The sequence below is a fragment of the Antedon bifida genome, chromosome 6 (genome assembly GCF_963402885.1).
Source record: "Antedon bifida chromosome 6, ecAntBifi1.1, whole genome shotgun sequence".
NCBI classification, from domain to species: domain Eukaryota; kingdom Metazoa; phylum Echinodermata; class Crinoidea; order Comatulida; family Antedonidae; genus Antedon; species Antedon bifida.
Window position 1 is genome coordinate 1,579,784 of NC_136231.1, and position 13,157 is coordinate 1,592,940.

General features: G+C 33.4%; 2 protein-coding genes across 3 annotated transcripts in view; both read left to right on the plus strand.

The window, feature by feature from the left end:
• The first annotated feature begins 1,149 nt into the window (after window positions 1–1,149).
• On the plus strand, window positions 1,150–2,183 carry LOC144845113 (ras-related protein Rap-2a-like). The gene has a single exon (XM_078702266.1). The coding sequence runs from the start codon at window positions 1,173–1,175 to the stop codon at window positions 1,911–1,913; it is 741 nt and encodes a 246-aa protein (XP_078558392.1). The 5' UTR covers window positions 1,150–1,172; the 3' UTR covers window positions 1,914–2,183.
• Window positions 2,184–9,809: 7,626 nt separating this feature from the next.
• Window positions 9,810–13,157, plus strand: part of LOC144845068 (E3 ubiquitin-protein ligase HACE1-like) — an 83,412-nt gene continuing 80,064 nt past the window's right edge. For both annotated transcript variants that reach the window (XR_013612491.1, XM_078702204.1), the window contains exons 1-6: window positions 9,810–9,918; window positions 10,598–10,652; window positions 11,364–11,453; window positions 11,982–12,086; window positions 12,544–12,619; window positions 12,920–12,997. Coding sequence is in view for 1 of the 2 variants with exons in the window: in XM_078702204.1 (XP_078558330.1) it covers window positions 9,852–9,918; window positions 10,598–10,652; window positions 11,364–11,453; window positions 11,982–12,086; window positions 12,544–12,619; window positions 12,920–12,997 (471 nt within the window). In the remaining variant the exon portion in view is untranslated. The remainder of the gene's footprint in view (window positions 9,919–10,597; window positions 10,653–11,363; window positions 11,454–11,981; window positions 12,087–12,543; window positions 12,620–12,919; window positions 12,998–13,157) is intronic.

The following is a 13,157-nucleotide window of genomic DNA, read 5'->3' on the forward strand; positions in this document are numbered from 1 at the left end:
GGTGAGGTGTTTTCGCCAGATTGTGGTCTTTAAGGCCAATTTACACATATTATTCCTTGTGACCATTTACACACAGCGCGGAGCGGACGAACGGTTTCCGCTCAGGATAGATACAGATTCTACGTGGGACAAGCTACGCGGTTTCCGCTTACCGTTACCGCTCGTCTGTGTAAATTGGCCTTTATGATGACAGATGGTAATAGTGACCATGATGGCAGAAGGTGATGATGTCACAGGTGGTTGATATAATTATTGCGATGGTGACGAGTTTACCTAAACACAAATAAATGCTATAATTGTTATTGGATATAATATTTATCGTTAGTATTAAATGCATATTATGCAATTTTATAGAAATATTGAATAACGATTGCGCCATACGAAATGTTAGAATGACGTAGTATGCTTTGTGTGTATGTAGCCTGCATTGTGTCTGATTTAGATCGGTTCTACTAATTAATTGTACCAATAAATATTTGATTTGATCGGCTACGTACACATTACCGTATGCACGCTATTAATCATTCGGCGATGCCTATTACATTAATGACCAGATTAAAAAAAACCCTCCCACTAAAATAACAAATATCACCATATTGTCATTATACCATAGCAAATACTATATTGAAATAAACATTATGCAAATGAGGCTGCAAAAAAAGATGATTAAACCAGACAAAATCAAATGAATTCAGTACAAAGCTGTGATGACGTCATATTGTAAATAATAATTAAGATTACAATGTAAATGCACTGTAGATTGTTAATAATGGTCAATAGCCTGATTAATTTTCTATACCATGGAAATCATATTTGAAGTACAATATGTAGAACAATAATAATGGGTTATTATGACATATTTAATCAAATTAAATGAAACCTAATTAAAATAAAAAGAAGAGTTCAAAAGTATTCACATCATTTCCGCACGCTATTGTCCGTCCGTGCTTAATGGTATCCGGAGTATACGGCGACCCCCTGCCCCTTCCAGAGAGTACCCGAGTCCAATTGTTTGTCTCACGTTGTCTTTCCCGCATTGGTAGCCGTTTGCCGTGCTTGCGCGGTTGTCACGACACGCATTTCTAATCAGCCGCAAATTGATTGGCAAACGCCGAGTCGTGGATATAAAACCAAGACGATGTAGGACTAATGATCACTTGTGAGCATAACACATGATGGCCTCTCGTCGACGAGAGAACATGCTAACAAGGAAAGCTTACTCATACGATTATAGCAAACATTCTCTTCAAACTGTTCGAGTTGTTGTAATGGGAGCAGCAAAAGTTGGCAAAACATCTATCATTTCTCGATTTCTTAATGGGAACTTTGAGGAAAAATACAAACCAACGGTTGAAGGATTTTTCTGTCGTGATTATAAAAGCGTGGATAACACACGGACTGTTCGATTGGAAATAGTGGACACGTCAGGCTCGTTTGCATTCCCTGCCATGCAAACGCTTTATATCGCTTCAGCTGACGCGTTCATTCTCGTTTATTCGTTCACAGACTATGAATCTTTTAAAGAGGTTAAAGCTTTGCGTCAACAACTTGTAAAAGAAAAAAAAGACGAAAACTTTCCAATTGTTATTGTTGGAAACAAAGACGATATCGAAGAAAGGGAAGTATCTAAAGCGGAGGCAGACTTGTCTCTGGATGTGAATGATGGTAAGCATATTGTAGTTTCAACAAAATTAAATCAGAACATTGAAGAAATTTTCTTTAAAACATTAAAAGAATGTAATGTTGAAGTTGACGCGTTTCTATCTCCAAAAGTGTCAACTCGACGACGAAGCTTACCCGCAATTTTCTCAGGCCGCACATCAGAGAGCAATTCTTGTTCAAGTTCTAGGAGAAGTTCATTAATTGTTGAGGAGTATACAACAACTAATGAGGATCGATGTATCTTATCTTAACAATTTACAATGTCTAAACTTATTTATACAAATTGTGGTAGGCATATGGAGTGACGTAATTATATCAGGAACAACGAGGTGTTTTAACGAAGCCGACGATGATTGAAGTAAGAAATGTGTCCAACAATAATTGTCACCATGTAGCTTAGAAAGCAGTGCGGAAAGCAATGTCATATTTTTTTCTAAATTATCATGGTAAAATTGCATAAAAATTAAGACACGCTTAACTGTGCTTAACATTGGATACTTGGTTCAATTAACCATACTGTGTATGTAGGCTACCAATGATGTTTCAACAGCAGAGATTAGCTCATGATTAATTTCAATTTCTTCTCCATATTAATAAACTTATAAACAGAAAAAGAAAAATCTAAACTTAAGTATATAGAATGCTTCTCCATCTACAATACATTTGGAGTTATGGAGCATATGTTTGCAAACACAAGCAACAAGAATGTTACCACTATTCAACATACGTTGCATGAAACCATAGGTAGATTTTCGCATTTACTCAAGGAAGGGACACCATGTTCAATAAACATTGCACTGGCACTACTAATAGCAATATAGTATAGTAATAATTACGGATAAATATGATTTCTTTACGTCATTGTATCTGAGCCATCAATTAGGGTCTCAAACATTAATATACGATAGTCTAGACTACGATAAATTATGATCATTATACTGTTATTTTCCTATTTACCGAATGTGACAGAAAACACTTAATCAAATATGTATAAAGCATGTAACGATGTACCGTGTCACAGTCAACAAAAGTAATGCCTTTTGAAGATGAAATATATCAGTGTCAAGTGCGTAATTATATGTGACGTAATTACAGCAATTGAATAACATTAACCGGAAATCTAGGCTTTGCTAAACAATCTTATACCTCTTGAAAATGAAGGTAATGACAAATATTTTATTATCAAGTAAATTAAACGATCAATCTTGATCTGTCACAAATTCAGAAATTAAATCTCTTTTTTTAAATCCTTGTAATACGTGAAACAGAAACATTTGATAACCATACGGTCGCATTATGACAGTCACGTCGACGAGTGATATCAACAAATCTTATCCCAAAAAGAGGAGTTAATTCTACAAGGATAATACATTTTTGTGAGATTATTATATACTCTTGAAAATGAAGGTAATGACAAATATTTTATTATCAAGTAAATTAAACGATCAATCTTGATCTGTCACAAATTCAGAAATTAAATCTCTTTTTGTAAATCCTTGTAATACGTGAAACAGAAACATTTGATAACCATACGGTCGCATTATGACAGTCACGTCGACGAGTGATATCAACAAATCTTATCCCAAAAAGAGGAGTTAATTCTACAAGGATGATACATTTTTGTGAGATTATTGCTTAATATTGTAACGGAAATTTGATGAATGCTGTTGGCTGTTGTTTACTAGTAGGAAACGCCAGCTAATGTGTAATAACCATTAATGTAAAACAACCACTCCAGAATGTAGAAACACCAACAGCTTATTTATAAAATATTTAAAAAATCAACACCAGCTAATGTAGCACGGTCAACAGCTAGCATAATTGCCTCACAGCTATAGTTATAATATCGCCAGTGTAGAATATATATTTTACAAACGCCTCCCAAAAGCGACCATCTCGTAAGCGATCACCTCCCCAAAGCGACCATTATTAGAATTACATCATCTACTATGTGATGTCTACCAGATCTTTTACTCTTACGTCATTAACAAAACATCCGGGTCTGTTTTGTACACGCACTCACGCAAACATTTGGCAGTGAATACCGCATAATAGGGCCACAACTTGTGGAGAATCTCTCTAGAAGCTTGTATTTTTAGTTTAAATTTTTAAATGTAGGCCTAACGCTTTCTTAAATATTTTACCAGGACAAAGGGTATCCCTCTAAACCTGCCGTTGCCTACTAGTGCACCATTAACTGTCTTATTTTTGTTAGAAAGTCATTTCAGAATCCATCACTGAGCGGCGTGCCTGCTTTCAGTTTATGACCGATATAATGTCATTACCGATCATCATTTCGTTGTCATAACGTTCACGGATCTCTTATTCAATCAATCTATCTTAGTGGAATTACCATTACAGTAGTTGGTGGTTTAGTGTCTCCCTAATGCCTTAATCAGATAAATGGCTGACTCGGATCATTCTGGACGGTATGAATCTCAAGGCATCACAATAATAAAAACTATTCACAAGTTAGACTACATCTACTACAGCTAGGCCTATATGCATATACTATTACCTTCTTTCTACTTCAATATTATATTGATATCTGTATTCTTATAATATTGCAAACATTTTTTGCGTAGGCCTAACTTTCTCCTCCGATACCACTGATATGTCTCATTCACGACAGGAACGTGCTTGTATAGGCCTAATATTGTTTTTTTAATGCGTCGGAGATAGTAGTGGCCTAATTTTGAAAAGAAAAATCTCACAAAACCCCCACCATACACAACAATTAAAAACGATACAAGATTAGTAATGAATGCACTATTAAAAGGTAAAATATTTTTGTTTATTGATTTTAATTATTTAATTTGATTTATATTTCATCAGTTCGCACGTCCACGGAAGAGTGTAATTAGTGTTGGGGTGTAATTTCACTCTTCTCTGGCGCGTCATTCATTTTGTTTATAAATAATCACTTTTCAATCTCGTTCTTTTTCATTATTTATAGAAATAATCATTTTTGCATGGCGTTTGTTTTTATTATTTATAGGCCCAAATAATGACTTCGTCGGACGGTGAAACAAAAGAATAAATAAATGTTCATTTATGTCATAGCCAAAAGATTGTTATTTTTCATAATATTAAAGTCATAGTTTAGCATGATGTAGTTCTTATGAAATATAAATACGTCAACGTGATGAAATAATACGACAGTAATTGTGGTATAAGTGTACAATTTTATAGGCCCAAGTAATGACTTCGTCGGACAATGAATCAAAAGAATTGAAATGACTGTTATGTTTATTTCATGTCATAGCCAAACGCTTTCAAAATAAAAGTTTCATAATATTAAGCTTATAGTTTAGCGGTCGATTTAGTTCTGCATGGTAGGTCCGTTCTTATGAAATACGTCAATGTAATGAAATAATTAATAAATCAATCAAAATCAATTTATTCCATAAAACTAAGAATATGTACAAATAGGTCATAAAAAAAAGTTATGGAAATAACTTTTTTCATAAAAAATTTATGGAAATTTAACTCAAAATAAGCAAAGCTTTTAAGCCGAGACCGTTAAAAAAACAGTTAAGGTAAGGTAATCAGAAATTATTTATATCAATAACAATAAAAAAAACAATCAAGAATAAATTGGTTGATAATAATACGTCTTTCACACCTGTTCCGGCACATTTCCGGACCGGCGAATCGAACATTAATGTTTCGGTTTTTTGCGCCAGTCGATAAGCGCGTAGCCGCGTGAAAACGAAACATTGACGTTAGATTGGAGTTTCCGGCGCCGTGTGAAAGGCCCTTTAGTCATTGTGGTATAAGTGAACCATTTTGTACAGCCCAACCCAACGACACTTGTTCTGCTTTACCACTGACAAAAGTACAGGATTCAGGGCCGTACGTAGGATTTTATTTGGGTGGGTGCGGATTAATATATTTTGGACCATTTTCATAATATAATGTATAATACACTACAGATTTATTTTAAGACCCTATAAAATGTGGACCTTTTGCAACCCCCTGCGTACGGCTCTGGGATTATTATTAATGTTTTTGCAAATGTTTAGCCTTTAAAACCGAAATTAAAGATCGGTTTAGGAATAGGCCTATATACGTGATGACATTCTGTTCTAGTCCCTCTTATCCGTTCTAGCACTCTTCACTTTTGCAGTCTTAAATGTTTTATTACTTATAAATTGTTTTTGCGTCTTTCTTTCACGGCCATTATTTTCGCGAAATCACAAGAATTGATAATTCAATATTATATAATTAAAACTCGATGAGAGTGGCTCGTCTCAAATGCTCTTATGTTTGGTTACCATGACGTTTCATGATGCTATGAAACTCCTTAACACGAAATCCACAATATATTTGAATCCCTTAGCGTGTCATTTATAAACAATAAAATAAAACATATTAATAACTGAGAGTAGATATCTAAAGTTTTTTTTACACTATACGTTCACCCGATTCTGCAGCTGTCAAAAAATAAAGTCTCACTGACCGACGCAAGTCATCTAGATACGTATCTAGATGACTTGCGATCGTCAGTGAGATCGTATACTAAACAACTACAGAATCGGTGTTGATTAGCGTGGTTCCCACTAGCGACGCAACGCAAGGACGTAACGCAACGCAAGTGAATTGACCAATCACAAGCGATGGCTTATTCGCTTTTAATTGCTAACTGTCTATAACTTCGCTTGTCATTGGTTAAAACGCTTGCGTTGCGTTTACGTCCTTGCGTTACGTTCTAGTGGGAACCAAGCTTAGACGGTGCTGTTTACGTTACTGTTCTGTTACTGTTCTTGTAGTCGTCTTCTTCTGAATACACATGGCCGTCATTGACGGATACTTAGTATCAGTTGACTTCACTGCTGTTGTACTACTCGAGATCTAACGTTTATACCATGCTAACACTTTTATTTTAATTTTTGATTGATATAACATTGAAAATAAGAGCTACGTTATGTATAATAATTATTTTGTATTTTTGGTATATTTGTGTTTTTAATAAAAAGGAAACAAAGTGGAGATCTCGTTCGTTGTTATACTACACAGCCGTAATCTTCGTTTAAATTTAGATTTTTTTTTTCATTTTTAGTAATTCAGACAGATGTCTAAAACTGATAATTACCACTTAAATATAAAGTGTGAAACACCCCTTAAAAATAGTTCAATAAGCATAACTTAACGAATATGCCTATACAAAATAGGTTTATCACAGTCACTCGCAGTGTGATCCACTCTCTGAGTCAGATCTTTGAATGTAGTAACGCAGAATTGTTTTAATTATCGCTGTCGTTAAGTGTTATTAATCAAATGTAATTTTCACAAGAGCGTGTTGATTATTACAAATGGTCACAAAGAACATCAAAGAGAAACCGAATTATTATAGATAAGTCTCTCGTGTTCCAAGACTAAAAATATCGTATACATAAACATTTATTTTATAGGCCTATGCCTAAACACGCTGTATCTTTCTCATAGAATTCACAATTACACTTACTATATCACAGATAGAAACGGGGTCTGTCTGATAATAGGGCTAAAACTCTTTCTACACTATCAAACTAAAAAAGTGTGATGTGCCCACAAATATGGTAGTGATATGCACAAATATGGTACTGACTACTGATATGACATCATTGTGTCCATGGTCACATCACATTTTTTTTCATAACGTTTCATAGTGTAGACAATCTCTCCGACGCACTACTAACAGATATTGTATCAGCAGCACTATAAATAATATCTTTATGGTCAGAGATATACTTGTGTTATGTCGGCTACACAGGTCCATGTTGGTGAGAGATAGCCACTTTCCTCGTCGGTTTTCATATGAAATTCGAAAGTCAAGTCTTGGTTTTACATGTTCATAATCTTTAAGTGGTCACCCCACAGTTGAATTGAAAAATGGTAGTAAGCCTATAGTAGGCCTTCCAATCTAAAATTAATTTGTATTAAAGGTGATACCAAGGTGACTGTCGCAGACAGGCTTCACATTATTATAATTCATTTGCTTATATACATTATCAATGTCAAACGTGACATGAAGTGATTTCTAAAAAACCTAGCCTCTACTTGAAATTGTCTAAAACCAGCAATTAAGGATTTGTCGTTTTCAATCTTTAAAGTACATCTCATTTCGGCGTATAATGAAAAGGAAAAAACACTCCAACAGACCAGAATATATTATAAAAGCGTGCTTAAGATGTAGGCCAATAGAATGCGAGATACCATGCATTAATATGGTTAGTTCCAGATTTATTGACTTTATTGATTCGCGAAGCAATTAGTAAGGCCTGGGTATGTAAATGATTTGTAATTTGAGTCACAACAGGTATACCTTTATCAACCGATGATAATTATGAATTGATTAGGACATTAGGCGCCGTGTCGTGTTTCTATAGATTTCTGTACCCAGACGACCCATGATTATCAACAACAAAGTGCACAAGGAATCGTTTCCGTCGTTTTAAAGTGGAACATGCATCAATACAATGCTATTTTGAAATAATCATATTCTAATATCATTTTGAATTTACACGAATCCTTAAATAAACATAAATACGACCGCTAACGTCACGCATAAATGCACCAATATTCCGAATTACATTAATTTATAAAACATTCAGCCTATAAGGTTACATGAATTCGTAAATAAACGCACAGTGTAACAATTCAGGCAAAAATAAAATGCAATACCGTACTACAAACTGTGCAAAACTGGACTATGAATTCCAGTGACTGTACGCGGACTTTATTTAAGTTAACGTATGGGTTTGAGCGAGGATTTAAGGTATATCGCCATCTACACATATAATACAGTTGGAGTGTGTGTCTACTGTATATAGTAAAATATAAAATTAGTCATGGAGCGAAAGTTCTTTGAATAATACAGAATACTGTACTGTATAAAACAGGCCAACACAACCACCATATTTAAACAGCTTTTAAAACTCGCCTTTTCAACACATATTTTCACCCTCGATAAACCATATTCAATTCAGTTTAAGATCCATTCATTTTTAGTGCTCTTTTTTATTTATTTATTTCATGGATACTTTTATTTTTATGTGAAGCGCAGAGGCTTAAAATGCATTTATGCGCTTAAGTCCAAATTTATTATATTATTTACGCACTTATTGCCTATTTAAGAATACATTTGTCACTGAAAATTATTGTCAACTATTTAATATTAAATGCGTTCAAATTTTGCTAAATTAAGAACAAGTGCTCATTCATTGATGATTGAAAAGGGGCGCCATACCCGTACTTTGCCCTCTGATAGACTATGTACCCTTTGTAATAGAAACGAAATTGAAGATGGATTTAATTTTCTAATCAATTGTTATTATTCGGATTTACGTTATGATTTGTATAGAGAAGTTAGAGAGAGTGCAACTCATTTTGATCACCTTAACAATAATTTATTAATTATATTTCTTATGGGCGCTCAAGATTTCGACATTATTTTACCTGTTATTAAGTTTGTGAACTCCGCCTTTTTTAGGAGACATAATTAACTTTCTTTTGTTCTTTCTCTTTGTTGTTTGTTCCTTGTTTTTATCGTTTATCTTGATGTTAATTTTATCAAATGTGTTTTGATGTATTAAAGAATTTGATTTGATTTGATTTTTTTACGTAAGCCCTAAAATAAAGAAAAAATGGTTATCGTAAAATGATTAAAGTAAACTAGTTAGATGGTAAAAACTAAAGTTTCAGTTCAATGTAAAACGTTGTTCATTTCGTTTTTAAAATACGTTGTTCATTGGAGATGATTTTCAACCGTGTGAATAACCCATATGAAAAGATTTCCATTATCATCACCAGCCGTCGTGCGAATAGCCGTTTCAGTTATTGACACGGATACTTCAGATCACAATGTTTACGGAAGTGATCCATCAGAGATATTTTTAACTATTATTTCAAGGCAGCGGCTAGCATTTTAGTGGCATGGTTTTCATGATCCAATAAGGTGTTTTTGATGCCAAGATTCTTATCCATTGTGCATGCTGTGATTAACTTTTAGCACTACACAGAAGCTAGACTCTTCTATTCTTAGTTAGCTAGTGTCAGGATAGGCCTACCTAGTAGGCTTGTTCACAGCAGATACTACCTACTCTGGCCTAGCTAGGTTGTAGTTAGAGGTAGAGTGGTGGATTTACTGCTCTATCTACCTTGTGTTTATTAACCCCTACCCTAGGCCTACCCGGCTTTTATTACAAATGATGGAGGCAATACAGAGGTTGGCTAGATCACTCCGCAATGCTCGAACAGTTGAACTTCCAAAAGGTAAGTAAATTGAAATTTTTATATTAAATATAAATATTCATATTTCATGTTTTAATCACTATCATTCATCGATATCGATCGGTACTCAACTACCTTCTTATTAAGATTCTTCTACAAATTTGAAATATATTTTGTAAAATACCTTCATGTTTAGAATTTAAAAAATAGGAACTGTCTCCCATTTCTCTACTGACTCCTATTATTCATGGAAATATTAATTATTATCCTCATCATTCAACTTATAAATATTAATTAATTTGAATGCTGTAGAATCATCTTTGGAACACCGATATTCAGACGAAATCCCTATAAGGAGACACATTGAAATGAACAATGGGAAATATTAAACGCTATTTCCAACCCTATTTATAGGACACTTTGTTGGTTTTGATGCACTTGCCTCGTCTGAAATTTTCACCACCCACCTCAATTCCCCAGCAGAGATCGTCATATTTTATATTAATAATTATATTTAAAGCATCTTTGCCTCATCTGTTTTTAACCTTTTGCTTGCTACTGATAGTTTTTATATTTCTATCTAATCAACAATTGCTTCCTTCTTCAAGTGAACATTCTAAATGCTGCAGTATTACTATTTAATTTTATTCCATTTTTATATTATGTAAATAATTACAGTTTAAAACATTTATTTTAATTCTTTAATATCTCCTTTTTTCAGACTCCAAAGCAGCAGCATATGTACTCATGCCTATGATAATAGCCAATCAACATAGGTAATTTTAATACTATAATTAAAACTTTAAAGAAAGGGAAATATTGCCTTTAAAGTGAAACTAAAATGGACCCAACGGACACGGAAAGTAATGTAATGAGTCAAATTAGACAAGGATAAAACAACAACTTGTTAAAAACAGGAAAATATAGAATCAATTGATTTGTTTATGTGATTTAAAAGCTAGACTAGTTGCAGCCGATTGTCTGTTGATTACCTGTGCCCTGGAATTGCACACAATTTCCTGTTACACCTAAAGTGTGACAACGCAATGATGTAGACGCAATGCAAGCGAGTTGACCAATCATAAGCGACTGTTCAAATAATCCATCACTTGTGATTGGTCAAATCATTTTGGGTTGTGTTACGTCCTAGTGGGAACCAAGCTTAATGCTGTATCTCTGCAACCTGCATACAACACGATCTTGTAGCAGAAAGGCTCCAGAAGTGTTGTTATAACCAGGGAACAGTTGTAATTTAACTCTTCCCTGTTATAACAAACAGTCCAATTCAAATTACAATGAAAACAATTTACATACAACTTACATACTAAGGACGGTAATGGAGTTGTGCAACTTATTAGTTGAGTAGAGTTGAAATCTGGTTGCAAGGACTACAGTAGATCAGTTTAATGTTGATAAAAGATGGAAAAAAAAAAATAATAATCAATTTCTAAATTTTAATCTGTTTATATTCATTTTTTTTCTTTCAGATCAGTTTCTGATCTTCTTAGTAGTTCCAGTTTTGATGTCAACTTTGTATTTGGTAGAGCACAGCGAAATTTGTTACATATTGCTGCAAAGTATGTCATCCATTAATATATTAATATACAGTATCTTGGTCTCTGTGGTGTGTTATCCACCATAATCATATTCTTAATCCACAACACAACATCATCAATAATGTTGGGGTAGCTGAAATTTGTCTCAATACTTCATATATTTCAAACACATATACACATATTATAATTATTTAATTTATTTGTTCTTTTAAAGCACAGAATATTATAAAACCTCAATGTACTGTACATAAAGTAGAAATCCCAAATCCCAAATATTTAAATAATCTTAAAATACAAAATCACAGTACAATTGATGAAACATTTAAAAAATTAAATTATAAGCCTTGGTATCAAATTATGTGCCTCAACATCAATATTGACATCATAATCATTACTTTTATCGTCATTTTCATAATCATTAAATCATCTATAATTGACATCTTCATTTTATTACTGATAATTATCCTGTTATGTATTGTGGTTTTTAATGTCATCATTTAATCATTATCAAATATTAAATATGTTTGAAACACTTGTTTTCTTCCCCAGCTGTGGTAGTTATGAGGTTTTATGCATCCTATTAAGAAAAGGTGCATCACCGAATGTACAAGACATAGCAGGCTGCACCCCATTACATTTAGCAGCTAGAAACGGGTAAATAACCATTCATTGTTTACAGTGATCTGAGTAGGTCTACCTACAGTGGTGTAACGTAGAGACCTGAGGCCTCTGGTTTAGAAACCCTAAGTGGCCCTCCAACGCTGGAGACCTTGGGCATTTTTAGCCATTTTCATCATTTGTTAATGACTGTTTTTTTCCTCTGGGTACTGCTCAGGGGCACCCATAAGCTCAGGGGCCCATGGGTTTAGCCAGTGAGCGCTTGTAGCCGTTACACCACTGTCTACCTACCTAGCTTTACTCAATTTGTTTCACATAAGCTTTAATATTCACATACTTTATTGTTGCCCAGTTTTTATTCCAGACAATAAGATTTTTATGCAGATAAAAGATTATTTCAAACAAATAAATGTATAGTAAAATGGTCTAATTCATTGCAAATATCATATCAATTTTATGGAAATAGATCAATAAAAATATTCTTATTTTTCAGAAAGAAAAGGTGTATGACAAAGCTATTAGAGTACAAAGCTGATGTTAATATATGCAATAATGAAGGCCTAACGATGGTACGATTATTAAACTTGTGTATCCCACTTTAATGTATGTTATGTTATGTTATTGTCAATGACATAGACAGAAAACATCTGATAAATTTGTAATTCATGACTAGCACACAACAAGTAAATTACATCAATTATCAACTTTTTGGACATAGTCTTTTGATATGAATTATTTGTTTTGTTTATCAACTTGGTGATAATCCTATATTACTGTATATTATTATTATATCCAGTACACATGCATCCGGTTTAAATGTTAAGCTCCCAGCTTATTAAAAAGCTTTGTTTTTTTAAATTTATATTTAGATTCACTGGCTTGCTGTAAATGGCCGCTCTGAGGCTCTAATAGACGTCTTTCAATATGTTACAAATGTAGATGTTGAGGTAATCTTGTTCAAATTATTATTTTAATGTTTAAACTGTAATATTTGCTGTATTTAATCATATTTTTACATAGTTTTTTTTTTATTTTCATAGTAACATAGTTTATTTTATTTTGAATTACACAGAAAACAGCAATGCCAGTTTTGATTAAACAAAATGT